The sequence below is a fragment of the Nestor notabilis genome, unplaced genomic scaffold (assembly GCF_000696875.1).
Source record: "Nestor notabilis isolate BGI_N333 unplaced genomic scaffold, ASM69687v1 scaffold3729, whole genome shotgun sequence".
NCBI classification, from domain to species: Eukaryota; Metazoa; Chordata; class Aves; order Psittaciformes; family Psittacidae; genus Nestor; species Nestor notabilis.
The window spans coordinates 16060-34920 of NW_009944898.1; the positions used below are offsets into that span (position 1 = coordinate 16060).

An 18861-nucleotide genomic window follows, 5' to 3' on the forward strand; every position below is an offset into this window, starting at 1 on the left:
ATAACACTGCTTGTTCAGTCTGCAGGAGATAGGTAGTCTCCACCTTGCCAATTTGTAATGTAAAAAGCAACTACCAGAGAATATAGACTAAAACAGCAGCTGCAGCCAATAGACAGGACACCAGCTGTGAGCAAGCAGTTGTGCTGCTCTGCTTGCTTGTGTTATCTGCAAATGTTACTGCTGAAGCAGTATTGAATAGATTATTGATTAAAAATATTGAGTACCACTAAGCCACAAAGAAATTCTAGAAGAAGACACAGTAGAAGGAAGTCTTCTTCTTGCTCTCTCTCCACTTACAACAGTGCTTTAAAAGCTAACTCCCTAGGAGATCTTAAAAGAGCTCATGCATGCCACATCAGTGCTGTACAGTGGAAGATTTTATAACACAGTAGTAAATCAGATATCTTGGAGAGTGAGGAAGCTAAATACCTGTAATTCTGTCAGAAAAAAGTCAGTATGTGTCCTTCACAAGCACTGTCTTCCGTCAGACAGGTGACTTTCAGTTTCTTGGTAGTTTCACGTCAGTTATTCCTGCATGTCACATGAGTTCACTGCGAAACTAGCTCAAGTTACATTTTTAATAAGTTCTAAATTTTCAAAGTCCTAGATTAGAATTCCTTCACTAGAATTTCTTATTTTTCCAAGGTTCTTACATTCCTAATAGTTGTTCAAACACACTACAGACTGGATGCCGTTTTGGATTCTTAGATCAAAAATTCCATGTCTGTACGTTATCTGAGCCTACAGATTCAAAACCACTTTGAATAGACTGGCATTCTCAGATACAAGCAGTCAAATCTCTGTGCCATCCACAACACCAGAGAGGCTGGAGAACCTCCCTTCTGATGACTTTTTAAACTTACTATTTGCGATTTCATTGTACATCTCTAGCAGAGGACCTCCCATGCCTGACTTAAGTTTTCTGATTTTCCCTGATAAGTTTTAAAATGTCTTCTGATTTAACCCTAATTGACCACTGATCATTCTTCACTGACTACCTTGTCAGTATTCCTAAACTTCTATTCATTGCAATTAAACTATACTGCCATTAGCTCCCATTTTCTACATTGATATTTTTAGGCTTTGTTTCACTGCCACTAACACATCTGCTTTTAACTAGCATGGCTTTTTGCCCACTATAATTTTTATTTCATGTTTGTGGATTCATGGCTTTTTGGGCATCTAGTAAGATGTTCTTGTACAACTATCATTTCTTGTTAATATTTCTCACTTTGATGTTCCCAGGCAGTTATTCTGACAGTTGCTTTAAACTTGGGAAAATTATCCCTTTGACAGTTCCAAACCTATGTATCATTGCCTGATGCTATATTCTGTTCTCACAGGGTAAATATAACCACATCATGATTGCTGGGACTTATCCAGCAGCAGATTTTTAGGCTAGCAATTAACTTGTCTTTATCAGTAGGATGAGGCCCGATACTGAATGTTGGATGCCGTGCTGGGTGCTGAACTTCCTGTGGTAAAGTTTTAAAGGCTTTTTTTCTTGCTGTCTACATGAGAAATCCAGCCAGTGCTCTCCTCAGGGTGATATAAAAATGCAGAAGATGGTTGTCTAAATCTAGACTGAAGTCTCTGTATTTAAATGTCCTTTATGTTCCTCCTTTTGCGCAGCATGAGCAGATACCAGAGAAATACCTCATCCTGTTTTCCAGCAAGGCTTGGTGCTTTGCAATTGCACTTTGCTCTGCAGGTTGCCCTTTGAGGCCCTGGGGTATGGAACAGTCTAGTAGATAAGTCTTTCATGTATCCCATTCTCTTTTTCTCATTTTGTACTATCCAGACTAATTCCAGTCTGTCTTTCTTTAGCATTCCCTTTATGTGATCTATCTCACAATTACCAGGTCAATAGTGATGGCATAAGTTTTTCCACACCATTAGTCAGTGGCCCCCAGAATCAAGTGGCTGCATGTATCCTACGCTGTGTTACCTGAGGCCTACATTTTCATTCACCAAAAAAAATAGTATTTCCCTTCAGTATTCTCAATGTTGTATTATTCTCTGTGTAAGTAAAAGCCCATTCAGTGCATGACTTTTCCCTGGCAAACCTCTAATCTGATTTCTAAAAGTCAATAATAAAAGTACAAACAGAAGTTGAGACTTTCTAGGTCTAATAAAGATAACAACTAATAAAGTTATCACAGCCTTATCTCCTTCTGAATAGCCCCTACCGCAGACAACCTTAACTTCATACTGGCCTGAACTAGAACTGCTCTGCTAGCATGATTGTAAAAAGCTCAAATGTCTGCCCTTCGACAGGAGGGCTCCCTGCAGGTTCTTTTGAGTCATATTAATATTTGGACCCTTGTTTTTCCACCAGTCTAAACCTGGCACTTTGTTTAAAAATACATAAAAAAATACGTATATATGCTGTAAGGGAAAAAAGGAGTTGGGAGGCAATGTGCCTGCAGCAGAGAACATCAGTACACCTTCATCAAGATATGATCTTTACGCTGCTTTTTTGTCACTGTGAAAAACAAGCTGACATTTGGGTTACCTTATGATACCCAAAATGTCTGTATCTTGCTTTCTTTTACAGGATCTGATTAAAAATTAAGAGATGATGTTTTTGTCTTCATTAAATTTGTTATAAAAATCATGCAATAATGTGTTCAAATGAAATAGTATTGCTCTGTTGCTTGATTAAGGTAAGATTAATTGTGGGCATAATTTTCATCAAATTAACTGAAAATAACGGGTGGGGGAAGGAAGAAAGGAAGAGAAATCTGTAACAGAATTAACACTGCGGAACAACAGTTTGTCTAGACTAGAATGTGGAATCAGAGAAGAATTGGGCCATCTTTGTTCTTAACAGGCATTCAATGTTTTCACAATTCTATTTTCAGAACCTGACTTCTCTTACTTGGATGCCCTGGCTCCTTACCAACCTTTGGCGATGAAATGTGTTTACTGTCCTATTGACACAAGACTGAATTTCATTCAGGTGTCTAAATTACTCAAAGAAGTTCAGGTAATGAATTTTCCGTTGCCTTTTCTTACGTTTCTTCACAAACCTGAGATCAGGTCAGTTGTGAACAACTCTCACATTAAATGACAGCAAAATCTAGACAACAGCCAGATGCTTTTTTCCATAAAAGAGCACATGGCATTGAGCTCTCCTTTGTCATCCTGCTCCAAAATGAGTATGACATGACTGCCAATCTGCACAGAGTGGCTAGAAGATCCCTAAAAGCTTAGATTGCAGAGCAAATGGTGTGTAGATTCCTTTTTTCCTTTTTAGGTATATATAGTCATAATAACCTTTTCCCTTAATTCTTTTTCTTGGTTGTATGAATAGACCTGACTGTGTCTAATATAAAGGGTACCAAGTGCTGAGTGTTCTCAACACCCTCATCCTCTGCTCTTTATCCTGCAGTTGATACTTGCTTTGGTCCTGGCACTGCTGTTATGGAGTTTCACTTTCACATTTCTTTGAAGTCCACTACTTTCCATTGTCAAAATCCAGAGTTCTATCTAGGAAGAAGATCAGAGCATTCATGCAGTCTGTGCTCTCACCCCTTGACTCTATTTTTAGTGCCTTCTCCTTGACCATACAGTTTGTTTCTACTGAAATTTGCTTTCTGACTCATGATATAATACCCATTTTTTCTTCCTGGCTGAGCTTTTCCCTTCATTCTGTCTTCAACTTGTTGAACACAAAAATACATATTCTTCGAAACCACTTAACAATGTCTGGATCATTTTATGTTCTTGTTCTGTGACCTGGCTTGTCATCACACAACTGATAGCAATTGCCACTGCCTGTTTTTTGGACAAGCATCTCCTTCCATGTTACTACTGATGTATAATGCTGTTTCCAGAACAGTTTGCAGAAACACTGTCTTGTCTTTTGGCTTCCTTATATCTTGCAGTGATCCTTGTGGCAACCAGCCTATTTATGCTTTGTTGATAAACTGATGACAGGTCATGAAAACTCAGTTTATTTTGCTAACTTTTTTGCAGCCGTGCATGTTGATACATCTGCCTCACTCCATGCCATTATATGATGGTCTCCACCTCTACTGTCATTTTCTTCCAGTATAGATGACAAGGATTTTGAAGAAAAAGCTATTGAATAGTCTTTCTTTTCTCCCTATGGCAGTTAACATGACTGCTGATACTGAAGTGGTGATTAAAGATACAAATGTAGGCCTTGTTACTTTGGACACTGTCATTTACAAAGCAAAAACTGCCCGCCCCTTAAGAGCTTGTTCCAATGCTGACTGGATCTTCTGGGTTGCATCTTTTGGATGTTGTTTTCATACAGATAAATTAGCTTGCTAACAACAACCTGCAATGGTTGTATTACCTCCTTAATGGTAATAATTACTGCTGTAGGGCAGCGCACAGGATCAACCAGACATTTTTGTAAGTCACCACACTCTTTTCCAGCCTCTCCACATTGTTTGCCCTGAGCAGTATACTCAACCACCACCCACCCAGTCTCATCGAACGGATCTGATGATAGACTGTCAGCCTCCACCAATGTCCTACCGCAGAGCAGAGGTGCTGACCCTTCCATACAAGCGGCGCTATGAGAAGATTGAAATCATGCCAGAAGTGAGTAACAAAAGTGGGGAAAAAGATGGTGGCTTCTTGCTCATATAGCCAAATTCAAGCTGTTGCTTCAGTGGCCTCTTTGACTGAAGGTATCTTGGGGCTTGATTTACTGTGGTCTATGGTCATGTAAAGCACTTCCTATCAAATGGATGGCTAAGAAAGAAGCATTTCTGAGGGAGAATTTCACTGTGTAAACTAAAGGGGAATTGTGGGCAAGCAAAAATATGTTCAGGTTAACTGTCCTGTGCAAGGATATATCGTGTCTCTCCTGTGAAGGTAGGCTGAGAGAGCTGGGCTTGTTCAGACTGGAGAAGAGAAGGCTCCAGGGAGACCCCAGAGCAGTTTCCAGTGTAGATCTTTGAGATCTACTCAAAGAATATACTTAAAATCAAGTGTTCCTCTTTGTGTGCATGCATTATCCAGCCTTGATGTGAACAAGTAGTTGACATGTTCTCCAATAGAGACAGGCTGAGAGAGCTGGGCTTGTTCAGCCTGGAGAAGAGAAGGCTCTGGGACAGCTTAGAGCAGCTTCCAGTGCCTAAACAGGGCAACCAGAAACCCGGAGAGGGACTTTAGACAAGGGCCTGTAGGGACAGGACAAGGGGGAATGGCTTTAAACTGACAGAAGGGAGATTGAAATGAGATCTTAGGAAGAAGTTGTTCCCTGTGAGGGTTCCCTCTGGGCAACCCTGGCACAGGTTGCCCAGAGAAGCTGTGGCTGCCCAATCCCTGGCAGTGTTCAAGGCCAGGTTGGACACAGGGGCTTGGAGCAACCTGGTTTAGTGGAAGGTGTCCCTGCCTTTGGCAGGGGGGTTGGAACTGGATAGTCTTTAAGGTCCCTTCTAACCCAAACCATTCAGTGATTCTTTGATACAAACCGAAGGGCAATCTCTGCTAGCCATCTGTGAGGCAAGCCAGTGATTTCCAGTTTAAATATGAGTAAATTGAGGCATTGCAGTTTGAATTAGTGGCCCAGGGCCATGGAAGGGATCCCAAGAATCTGAGAGTTTGTAGCCAGGAGTTGTCTTTCTCCTGCCCTAGCTGTACCTGCCATGAGAAATACCTTTTCCCCTGAGGAGCAGTATTCGGTCGTATGTTAAAGGCAGTAGTGAAATGACTTATTTGTATTACAGCAGTTTCAATAAACAGTTAATTCCTACAGACTGCTGAAGTCCAGCAGGTTAATTGGTTGCTTGTAGCCCTCTATGCTGTGGACTGCTTATTCTTGCAACATCTATTAATAATTTATTAACCCCATAAATCAAACATAAATGTGTCCATAATACAAAGGGTAACCCATATTTTAATAGACATGATCTTAAAATATTTTTTTGACAATCCAATCAGCACAAATGTGTCCTTGGATCAAAGGTCACAGTGGCATTTTACAAACAGGCATTACTGCCCTTTGGAAACTGTTGAATATGTAAGTACTTTTCATCAGAGAGTAGAGGAAGTGCCCTTAGTTAAGCCAAACATCAATACAAAACTGGTACTTCCCTAATAACATCCCTGAGCCAGTCTGCAACACCCATTCCTACCATTTCACGTGTGTCTGTTTTGTACATCAGTTCTGTTAGGAGCATGTCCAGCCCACTAGTTAGAGGGCTGCCAGAGACAAGGAGGGATTATTTAATTAGAAAATATACTTGGATGCAATTCCATCATGGCATGTATATTTAATTGTTTTGGAAATTTGCATATTTATTGGATCCTATTAAACCTAAGAGTATCAAAACGTGGCTTCCATTCACCAGCATGACCAAAGCAAATCTTACATTCTGAGTGCAGAGAGCCAGCACATGGCTTACCTATTATTTAGATTCCACTGAAGCTTTGGGTTGTCCCCTGAACTGTGAGGGTGTGAGTGAGCTTTTGTATGTGAGCCTATCCCTGGTGTCAGCCCTGTGAAGAGGGTGAATTCCAGCTTTCCCTGCAAACAGAATGCAAATTAGCACAGATGCTACAGATGAATATTCACCAACCCCTCAGACATTTTGAAGTTCCTATCAAGGGGGAGGGTTCTCTAAAAGCATGGCTGGTCTGTGGGAGCGGCAGGTTCAGTTTCTTGCTCTGTCAGAGTCTTCCTGTGTGATCAGCACAAAGTCTAAACAACAAAATGCAGCTCACATTGGAAAGGACACTAAAGACTGCATAGTTCCTTGCAAAGCTTATTAATCCAAAGGCTCATGTGGCTAGACTGCATCAGAAAACAAGTCAGTGTTTCTCTTGTTGGCTTAGCTGTTGGCAGCAAGATCCCTTACACTTGAGGCTCAAGAGGCCGTGTGGATTCAGGCTCATTGCCAGTTATTAATGTGAAAATGCTCACCATTTCTCAAACCCAATGTCCAGTAGTTTTTAGGTGTTGTCTGTCACTGAAATGAATGGATTCCTCCTATACCGCTAGGTAAAAGCAGTACGTAGAAATAAGAGCACTTCCCAAACTGCTGGGATGTTGGAGGGAAAATGCACTGTAGACAATGTGATGTTCACCAACCTGGGAACTGGCAGCAAATAGCACGTAGAAGATGAGAGCTAGTTTCTGTTGAATTCACTCTTAACTTTGGAGAGTTTGAGCAGAAAGCTGCACAGACAGGAATGTTGACAGAAATGTCCCTCTTTCCCTCTAACAAATAACATCAAATTCTATTCACCCAGGAGTCCTAATTTCAAAGCTATCTGTGCTCAGGGAGCAGAAACACTAAGTGATTTTCCACATCCAGGTATTCTCTCTGGTTCCAAAGCTGAACTTACCAACTTGCTGCAAAAATCTGCTTGGTATGTAGTGATACTACTGAAAAGACTTTAATACGATACAAAAAAATCGGTATACCAGATAATCTCTGAGACTTTCAGGAAAGCTGTTGTCCTTCCCCACTGGTGTTAGATATATAGTGTTTGCTTGCCTCTGGGAGTTCTTTGCGAGTTAGACCTTGCTAGGATTAGGAACCTGTTGGAGAAATAGCAATGCCAACTTTGTAGTGATCACAGACTGCGTCTCCAGGACAATCTCTATTTCAGCATGGCTTCATCACATCACTGTGGGAGGCCATTTTTTGCTTCCAGCTTGACCTGCAGAGCGGTGATAAAGCATGGGAGGGATGGTACATTGTTCCCCACGTTCTCTCTTACTTTGATCTTTGAGACTTAGCAGCATAGATGGTAACTGCTGCAAAGTGTCACTATGTCATCTCTCCTATTCTATGTAACCAGTCACAGCAGTCAATCCCAAGGATCGTTGTTTGGTTTTGAAATAAATGGGAGAAGATGTCTGTATTTCCTTTGATGCTAACCCCCCTAAATGCCTGAATATACAGGAATTTCTATACTGCAAGGAAAGGGCATTCCTTTCACATGGAGTACCACTAGCTCTGGAGTTCTGTGAAGGCCCAAGTGGCAATTGAAACGGGTGTTTTATAGCTCCTAGCAAACTTTGCAAAGGCTTGTTATTTGTCAAAACCATGTTAGCTAAAAATGGAATGACTGAATTTACCCTGGAAAAAGAAGTAATTGCTACATGAGCTCCAGGGTTAGGACTTGTGTCTAAAGTACTGCTAAAAGCCTCATAAATGAATGTCTGCTTCAATGAAGCCCTGATCAGGGTCCTCTCCTAACACCCACAGCCCTTTCTCAGATATGGACATGTGCTCAAACTTCTGTCTGGATTCTTAAAGCTTTTGAAAATCAAACAATTGGCTCAGCGTGGTTTCAGTCAATACAGACTGATGGTATGGTAGTGTGAAATTTCCTTTCCAAAACTGTTGGAGTGATTCAGATTCTGGCCTGTCAGACTAGAGTAAATTTATATTGCTGGAGCTTGTCTACATTTCAATCACTTCACTGAGGAGCAAAGTCAGGTCAAGCAGGACTGTTGTATGTTAATGAGATTTACACTTGGAGCAGCTTTTGTTTAGAGAGAGGTTTTAACAGTCCCAAGGCACCAGGCTGGAATGGCTCTCGGGGGGATTGTGGAAACCTTTACACTTTAACTAATTTGTTCTTCTCAGCATCTGCTTTTCACTTTAAAAAAATAATCAAGAAAAAGACTGCTTCCTGGAAATTGGGTAGGCATTGTCTATTCACAGGAGAATGATGGCAAAATGGAAAACACCTTCTGGAGCAAACAGATAAATTAAACAGTAGTATTTGAGCAAATAATGTGCCTCCAGTTTAATTACAGCTGAACAATGGTGCGGATCACTTGATTTCAGCAGCACACTGACTTCAGTGAGGGCTTTGTGGTTTAAAATACTCTATTTGCAAGTTCTTCAGAACACAGGCCAGTATAGGAGAGTGTGAATGTGCAACGCACAGCCTGTCATGAAGTGAAATTATAAGGAACTATTGCAGAGAAGAATTGACAGCCCATTATAATTGCGTAGCTTTCACTCCACCCTACCCTTCTCCTGTCTTGACTTATCTTTCTACATTGGATCTTGCCAATTCCTTTTTGAGAGAAAGAAAGGCAAAACACAGCTTTCATCTTACCCCTCCAACTTCCTTCACGTTTCAGGGACTGAAGACTTTTGATTTTTGTCTTTCTTCTAACTCTCAACTTAATTTGGTGACCCCACATTATCCAGTCTCCTGATCTCTCTGATCCTTTTCCTCTGACTATTCCCCCTTGTATAAAGATTCCATAGTCTCACTATAAAGTAAATAAACCCGCCTGCTTGCTTCTACTGCTGTCATTCATCCTTTCAGCTCCCAGCTCCCTGAATCCACTGACTGTAAGATTGCCTGGAGTCCCTCCCTTATTCTTGAGTTTGACTTCACCTTTTGACAGTCTACCAAAACTACTCTTGTCCCAGCTTTTACCAACCTTTTCTTAGGCACAGCCATAACAACTGAAGTCTGCTGTCTTCTGATGTATGTCATTGGTGTTCAAAGCAATCAGCTGTTCCCTTCTTCTTAAAAACATCTCCCACCTCACTCCCATGTTTCTTGTCTCCTGGTCATTCAGCCTCCAGTGCTTCTAAAGAGAATTCTCCTCCCTCCTCCCCTCTTTTGTTTGCTTTGAATGTGCTGCCTTTCATTTCCTTTGCTTTTTTTTTTACCATTTTGTTGTTGTTTCTTCTGTACCTTTTCTCTGGTTGGTCTTACCCACATGTTGCCCTATTTAGATTGATGAAACTCGAATCTGCTTTGCTGCTCCCAGCCTGCCTTTGCCCACATTAATATCTACGTTTGTTTCTCCCTTATTTTTGATGGCTGACTGAAAGATAACGCTCTTTGCTAGCCACACACCTCTTCCCAGTCAGCTTCAACAACATCACATTCTGACTTGACTTCTGACCCTTAAACTGGTTACTATTTTTTTTATATTTTGATTGATGTCCTTTCATATCTTTCAAATTACTCATCTTTTGCATCTGTAAGTGGCTTTGCCTTTACTTTGAAGATGTTTATGTCCTTGATTCACCTACCTGTCATTCAAGTTTGAGGCTTATTTCTGCTTCAACTGGTTCTGGCTTCCACCGTCCTCTTGTACATTCCTCAAACAACTGTTTCCTGCCTGCTCCCAGGCTATGCAGCACACTGGGGAAGAGCTTCATTAAACAGCCATAAATCTACTTCATTACGCTTCTTAAATACCTTTGTAAAACTGTCTCTTGGCACAAGATTGGCAAAAAGCCAGTACTTAGCTTTAGTACTGAGACTACTGCTTATGTTCCCACCCAGGATTATTTCTTGTTGGTTGGTCAGTATGTATATTTTTGTTTGGATTTCCAGGCTTCAGCATGTTGATCGGGAGCCCTGGTCCATTAGTTGAACATGGAACATGTACATGGAAAAGTAGAGGTTTGTTTTGTTGCTCAAAACTGCAGGACTACCCCTTCAGCTTTTTTTATTTCTCCACTGGATATTGGCTCTATGGAAGAGTAAAGCTAAGATGCAGGCATTTGCAAGCGATAGTATCAGAACTTCAGATATTTATGGCATGATTCTTCATCCACTGAAGTTAATGAGACTTTAAAATCTGCTCCAGAGAGAATTGTAGCAGACCCACAGAGAGTGAAAGATCTATTAAGTTAGGGTTAGTTTAGCAACTTAATCATCCCATTTAAAACATTTGGATTGTGTAAAATCTGGGGCTGGAGCTCCAACAAGACATGACTCAGATCACCCACTAATGATTATATAGATGCCCGTGGTTCTCAGATGTTTATTCTTCTTTGTTGGAAATGCCTTTGTTCCTTTAAGTCTCATTACAAAAATTCCTCAAATTCGTTGTACTGCACAGTGGCCTGCAGCATGCTTGTGCCTTGTTTAATATGCTTGCTGGTCATGAATGCTTACTCCACAGGCATATTTAAATCTTTAGACTTTTCCCCTTCAGTGCATGTGTTTGACCACATATCTATTTGTTTCCTTTGCAGGATCTGATACTTGCAGACTTTCTGCACTCAGACTCTGCCTGATTTAGCAGATGGTATAAAGCTGAGGCTGAATCTGTTTGGGAGTTCCGCCCACACCATAACCTCTTGTGCATTTCTGTGTCTGGTTTCAAGTGACAACAGAGCTCCTGGTACTTAAATAGTGAAGGGATAAGAAGAGGCAGGGAGGTAGGAGGTGAGGTAAATTGCCTTCCTTTCCTAACATTGCCATCCAAATACAGTGACAGGATGAAGAGCATGTTTTTTCTTCTGTTTATAAAGATTGATTATAAGGTCAACCCTGCTTGTGAAAGGGCTATTACACAGCTTTTAAGCATGTGGAATATTTGGGCACCCTTTTCCTATTAAAGGTACGCTAGGAAAGATGCTTTTCTGCATCCCAAAACTAGATTCGATGTGTGTGAGGAGCAAGGCGAGTGGAGAGATGGAGGATGAGGCAGGTTGTTGTCCGTTCAGATTTTGCTGAGGACTACTTACTGTAACATCCTCTGTGAAACTCTGTTCCCTGGGCCCTGGTGGACTCCCTCTGAAGGCAGGCAGATCTCAAAATTCTTAGGCTTCTCTAATAAATGGGAGAGAATATTTTTCTGTCGCATACAAATTGCATCTTTTTTAAGGGCTAGGATCTGACTGTGAGTCTCTTCATACCTGGCAAGCTCCGAGGCTATAAGCAATCATTTCCACCCAGAAATGGAGTGCCCTTATGGGTTACATGGCCGGAACACAGCTGCAGTTAGTAACAGTGTTTATAATGTGCTTCAAAAAACGTTAGGCACCAGCTTCAAATTATGAAGGCTTTTGCTCCTGCTGTTCCCACTAGAATGCTGTTCAAACCCCCACTGTCTCTGATGGCTAGAAACATCCTAATTTCCAGCTTATGCTTATTCATGGCTGTTCTGCACATACTTATCTTAACATCATGTTTTAGCATAAATAGATTTTCCCTTTTGTTGGTATTTTCCCTGTGGTGTTTATGTAATCAAATTCTCCTTTTGGCTTTCTTTTTGCCAGGCTAAACAAGCAAAGATATTTAGTTTCCCCTTACAAGACAGCTTTTGCTGCCCTAATCTATGCTTCAGAATATTTTACTTGAACTTAAATTACCCACAATTTACCAGTAGTTCAGATGAGATCTTGCTAGGCCCCATATAACAGCAATAGCTCATCTCTGCTAGAATTACCTGGTATTTTCTGGAGCTGCATTTAGCTTTTTCATGGCCATGTCACATTTGTGACTCTCATTTCTCACGGGATGAACTAATGCCCCTGGACTCTTCACCTCTGTCGTTTACAGCAGCTGCCAACTCACAGCAGAAATTCTCAGTATTAACCCAGTCCCTGGTCTTGCATTTCACACTATTGAATTTCATCTTGGTTTTCTCATTCCAGTTCTTGAGGTCATCTGATTCTTCCTCTGTGATAGTCTGATCTTTCTTTCTATTGAGGGTGCCTCTACAAACTTCAGTGAGGCCTTCTGAACACGCTCTTCATTGGGTACTGAGTCATTAATAAAAATTGGATGGGAGAAGGCTCAAGACTGACCCTTTAGGGGTCAGTCTGGGAATATCTTTGCTTTCGCCACCTCGGGGCTGCTGTGGAAATCCAGTTTGTAATTTCCCATGGTGGTACCTTGATAGTGTTTCTTGAAACACAGACTGTGGCTGCCCCAATTCCCCCAGCAGTTGTCTTATCAGAGGAAACTCTTGTGTTAGTCACAAGTGATCCACTTTTGATGATTTTTAAAAAGTTTTCTTCATTTACTTGATTACTGCAGTACAGTAGCATTAGCAATGAACTCCTGAGTATAATTTCTGAGTTCTAGGTATTGCACAAGCACTGAACAGAACTGATCCCTGTCCCAAGGAACGCATTACAACTCTATTCTTTATTTTTTTCCAAGGACTTGCAATGTGTTGAGTTCACAATGGGTCTGTTCTGCCCAGTGGTTTCACAGCTGTGTTTCATGTCTTTGATTTCTCTGGTTTGATCCAGAATTGCAACACTGGCTCCTACCTCTAATGCAGAGTTCATACATTTATGCACAGTGTGCAAATATGGAAAATACACATTTAATGTTGATGTAAAAACCCAGCTGTGACCATTTCTAAATACACATGCTATAATGTAGTGTACACATCAGTGAATTTCAGATCTTTAGGGTTAAGGAGATTTTAATTACTGATAAGCTTTGCTGTGCTCCTGTCTGTTCCCCTTTGCTGCAGCCCTGGAAGGTGAAAGTCTGGCTCACCTCACTCAACTCAGACTTTTCCTCTCCTTGCTGGGTCAGTCTTTCTACCAAAATGCTCTTGCACTAGGTGAAGAGGGAAGGGGGGGGAGTTTGGAGAGATGTCCCAAAATCTATGAATAGGTCATGCAGCTTAGATGTTAAAATACTAGCTGGTGTATGTCTGTCCCTGGGAAAAGCATCCACAAGACCAAGACCATGTGTGCTAAAATTCTGGTTCTCTCCTGATTTTATTCACTGCTTATTCAGCCTCAGGTGTTTTTTTTTACTTTTAAGAGTTTCAGATCCTATCCTCAGTTATTGTTCAGCCCTTCATTACCAACGCAAGGATTCTGGGTTGGTGACTGAGAACAGCATGTGACCTTAAGCCTAGGGAGACTTGTCCCCAGTGAAGCCTTAGTAGAGACTTCAGAGAAACCTAACCCATGTACTTTGTTCTTCTTTATAAATAACTATAGTTTGACCAACAACAGTGTTTGGACTCACATAGTATGTGTCAGATCTCATTTTGTTGTGTAAAATGCAATCTTAGACAAAAGATTCAACTGCAGCTTATGGTAAAAATGTCTTTGCTTTGTAAGAGCATAGATGGACAACTGATCACAGGAGCAGCACATCCCAAGCTGACTCTTCTCTCCCTCAGCCATTACAAGGTTCACATCAACACTTGCCATTTCGGACTACTGAGATTCAATGACTTGGGTTTTGGTTGGTCTCTGTTTTAAACTTCTCTTAACAGAAAGGATTGAAAAAATGAAATACACAGTACACATAACACAGGCAAGTTTGTGTTAAGCCAGTCCAAGTGCCTATCCACAGGCAGGAGACTGATTAATGTGATGTTAGTTGTCAGTGCTGTGTGTCTCTGTTTTCGTGACTTTCCTGGTGCCAGCATGTGGCATTAGACTTGTGATAATGACTGGAAGGAAGATACATTTATTCTTGCATAGTGGGGGGCTTTTCAATCTCACAGACAAAGGCATAACAAGATCCAGAAACTGAAAGTTGGACAAATTCAACCTTGAAATAAGACACAGTTGCCTAGCTGCAGGGAAAATTGAAGTTTGGAACAGCTTGTGACAGGCAATGGTGGAGTTGCCATTGCTTGGAGTATAGACAAGATTTGCTGTCTTTCTGAAAAGGGTTTCTTTAATCCAGCATTTTGGAAGAGTTCTGTGATCTGTGTGTGTAGGAGGTCAGTTGAAGGGAGTATAGCATTGCTGTCTGGTCTTGGTGGGTGAATTACTGGTTGTGATTAAATGACCTTTTTGGTTTGGGTCAGTGAACTTCTATAATAAGAGGATTGGCCGCAACATGGAGAGGGCTGTGGGATAAAGCAGTATCTTAGAGAAAATAAAAATTAACATCTGCCTTACTGTCTGTTTGACTTTTAATAATTAAAGTGTTGCTATTCACCAACTGTATTGTTAAAAGCTATATAAATGTTAATATCAAAAGTATTTCACTAGCTGAGGAAGACTTGGATTCTAAACAGCGCTGTTTTTTAAGGATCTTTCTCTTTACAGTGCTTGTCATTGTGCCATGTATTCTTCATTAGAGCCCATTTCGTATTGATCCTCCTCTGGAAGGTGGTGGGAATGGAAAGTGCCTGCGACCACTGCAAAGTGCAGCATAACCACGCTGCTGCAAGTGTTACTATTTTTAGGTCTTAGGGGAAATCTGAAGCAATGATTATCATTATATTTTCATTCTCTTAGCCTTCAATAACAAACTGTAAAGGCTGTGTTCAAACTGCTGGCTTTAAAGATCCTGAAGAGAATCCCAGAGAGACAGCAATCTGAATTGCTTCATGAAATTTTGATTTCTAAGATTCACCAAGTCTGAATATGTGTAAAATTTAGGAGATTTGAATGCAGCCTTAAAACGTCTGTGTGTTTCCAACACAGTCATCTATCCAACTGCTTTATTTCAAGGAGGTGCTTTCAAAAGGTTCCTGCAGCTTTAATAGCAGTAGGTAAGATTTTCAGAAGTCATTAGAAGTAGCTGAACTTTGCTGCCATTGAAGCCAACAAACAGAAAAGCCTTCTCAGTGCTTCAGTGGCAAAAGGATTAGGCCAGTAGTGACTGCTTTTTGAAGTCTAATTCAGTAGCTTCTATATTCACAAGGATTAGAGCTTTGCAGTAATACAGTGATCACCTACATAATCATAATTTACAGCAGACCTGAGTACTCAGCAGTAAAGTATTAATATCTGAAATCTCTTGAGAAGTGGCAGGGTTCAGCTGTTCTGCTCCATCCCTCTCCTGGTTTGGATCCTGTTAAAAATTCACTAGATGGTCTTTGCCTCAGGTGCGCTATCTACAAAATGGGAATATAGATGCTTTTCTAAAATCATTCAGTTTCTACTCCTGCTTTTCATACATGGGAGCATCTGGCAATCTAAAGATTAGAATGACTCATAGAATGGTTTGGGTTGGAAGGGATCTTAAAGCTCATCCAGTTCCAACCCCCCTGCCATGGGCAGGGACACGTTTCACTAGACCAGGTTGCTCAAAGCCTGCTGGTGTTGCCTTGCTGGCAGGGCAATGGTGATAGCTGGTTCTTCAGAGCTTTGCTCTGCGGAATTGCTGCAGTAGATGGCTGAAGTTTCAAAAGAACTCCTTTACCTGGAGGTTAAGCTTTTCTTAATGTATGGCTCCAACTGGAGGTGCTATGTGTTTGGAGATGAAAAGGAATGATGAAGGTCATCTTGTAGAGGCTCTTTCTGCATTAGATGGGTTGATGCTGTGGGTGGGTTGATGGTACAACTGTTAGGATAAACAGCCAAGTGGATTCTGTCCCTTTAGGTGTTACTTCTCAGAACTAAAAAGTCTGCCTTCCCATCCAGAGGTATAATGCATGAGCAATCTTACCCATTTTTGTTTTGTGAGTCTGCAGGGTTTCCCCACAGGCACAGAACACACTTCATGCATCCTGGCCCTCAGGTCCACAGAGAATAACAGGGAGGAATACTCAGAGACAGCTCGGGCTGCTGGCCCCTGCGGTGTGAAGGTACCTCTTTATCTAGGACTAGATCCTGGCTGAAGTCATGGACAGGACTCCAGGGCACCTGGTGCCAATATATTGTCATCTAAAACTGCTTCAGAGGGAAAAAGGGAATAATCTCCTGTGTTCATGAGCACTGTTTTCTGCAGCGTTCCTTTGGAAACATGGCTTGGAGAGGTGCTTTCCAGTTGGCCAACCTCCACAAGTCTCAGCAGGTGCAGTACTGCCCACTCCACATTCACTGCCAACACCCACTGTGCTGAGGGGCTTGGGAGGTTGCCATTGAATTCAAGGATGGAGACAAGACTAAATTTTATTTCTTTCAGAGAGGAATTATAGAAAAGGCAGTGGCAGGATTTCTAAACAGTGTTGTAAGGAAAAATTTCAAACCAGTCAACAGAGCCACTGGATTTTAAGGGGCAAACTCTTCCAGCTGTTTCCCAGTCAGAATGCTGCAGCAGTAAGGAACTGAAGGGAAACCGACTTGGATTTTTCACTGTCCATCAAGATAACAAACATAATAAGCAATGCCAAATTAGATTATGAGTTTTACTAATCAAAATTATTAATGAATTAATAGGTGTCTTTTTAAACAAGGATTCCTTTTAATTGTGTTTTTTGAGACTTGCCTTGGTTATTGAAAACCTTATGCTGCTCTGATAGCAGTATGAAAGTCTGTAGCTTTAAGAGCTGAGAGGAGGGCTGAGCAGGTAAGAGGAGCGCTTTGTCATTGTATCAGTGGGTTTGTGTTTACAGTTCATTAGTCTGTGTTTAAAAATACCATGCTGCCAATTTAAATCACAGCTGGATTCATACAAAGTTTGAAATTATCACTTGCTGAACAAAATCCTTCTTTTGCTTTAGCTTGCAGATTCACTTGTGCCCTTGGAGATTAAGCCCGGTATTTCCTTAGCAACAGTTTCTGCCGTGTTGCATACTAAAGACAACAAGCATGTGCTGCAGGTACAGTATAATGGGAAAGGGAGAAAAATATCCTTACACTGGGTTTCCTGCCATCTGGGACCCCAGCTGTTCTCATGAGACAACCCCTTCAACAACTCTTTGCCTACTGGAGCACAGTCAGATGCTTTGTCCTGACATGTGCGAGTGAGGAATTACACTTAGAGTGCAGAGTGGGATGCAGATAAATCTCTACCCTCTTTTTGTTGGCCACGTGCCTGGTGAAGATAAAAAGGGAAACGAGATTATTCCTGAAGAGAGGCTACAAATCATTCTGCTGTCCTCCATAACCCATACGCCAGAATCAGCATTATCCTCTCATGGACTTAGAACTGAGGGTGAGAGGAGAGAGATGACCTAAAACATCAGACATGTGAAGGGACTGTCTTCCTTAAATTGCCCTGTTCCCCAAGAAACAGGTTGCACATCCTTGTATAAAGAGTGTATGCTCTCTTCCTACCACCCCCTTCAGTCTGACACTGCAATTCCTGGCACTAGTGCTCTGCAGAAGGAGACGATGTCTGGTGGACCTGCTTAGCAGCGGATGCCCTGCTCCCCTTTCTCCTTTGATGCATAAGCATGCAGAGAACTTGGTGAAACCGCACTGCACGATGCTGCCTTTCCCACTGGGCAGCAGAGCTGAGCTGCACTTGGGAAGAGGGCCCAGTATGGCAATGTCTTTAATGCTGGGACGTAAAGATCAGTGAAGGATTTATATCGGTGTACAGCAGACAGTCTTACTTTTTCCAAGTCAGTTCTCTAGAAACACTAGGTAACACTGAAAAAATTGAAGTATTGCAATGCAGTTAATCTGAGACCACTTTCTCCTTTGTGTTGTTCATTTACTTTCTTCTCTGCTCTGATCCCTGATGCCAAATAAATGTAGACCTAGGCTTAAAATGCAGAGCCCTCATAAATGGATGGAGGTAAGCCAGCACAACAGTATCTGTCAGTATTGGCTGAGCCTGAGGCCTCTGGGAGTTACAGAAGTTGTGTGTAGACAGGCCCCAAAAACTCATTCTATGAACACAGAACCATGTGAATGATTCATGCACAAGTAACATTATGCATGCACGTAGGCACACCAGCTAAAGGGAAAATAGTGGGGTTTGTGAAGTGAGTCAGTGCATCCCTGCTTGTGGAATTGGAGCCTTGCAGACGGCATTTCTCTCATGAGGATGAAAAGCACCCTTCCCTGGTTGTCAAAAGAAGCACAGGGACATCACCACAGCAGGTTCAGACATGATGCTACATGATGGGAAAGATCGAGTTGAAAGGAGACCAGTCTGTCACCTAGAGAGTACAGGGTGCTACATAGCACTGGAGTTGCTTCAGGCATATTAGCTGTGTCATGCAGATGCATCCCTATCAAATCGTCTTGCCAAAATTTTGGAGAAATTTTCCAAGTACCATTTTCCCAGGGTCTGAGTTGCTTGTTCACTGGGAAAGACTTCCCCAACCTAACTACCCTGGCACATGGCACATGGACTTGTTATACATGATAATTTCCTCACTGTTCTTTTTATAGGAATCTGGTTTTCATCTCCATGAAATGGTCTTTCAGAAGTGCTTAGTTAACCCCACACTGTGCCTGCACGTGCAGCAACACACAATGCTAGGTCAGCTACCGCTGCACATGCTAACCCTGCCTCCCCCTTCCTGTTGACAGACAA

The 18861-nt window shown here is 41.6% G+C and overlaps 1 protein-coding gene across 1 annotated transcript in view; it reads left to right on the forward strand.

Moving 5' to 3' along the window:
- INTS9 (integrator complex subunit 9) overlaps positions 1-18861 on the forward strand; it is a gene marked incomplete at its 5' end in the record, with an annotated part of 35006 nt that overhangs the window by 13964 nt on the left and 2181 nt on the right. Inside the window, 3 exons of the mRNA XM_010022631.1 lie at positions 2865-2989; positions 4411-4578; positions 17093-17191. Coding sequence (XP_010020933.1) covers positions 2865-2989; positions 4411-4578; positions 17093-17191 — 392 coding nt within the window. The remainder of the gene's footprint in view (positions 1-2864; positions 2990-4410; positions 4579-17092; positions 17192-18861) is intronic.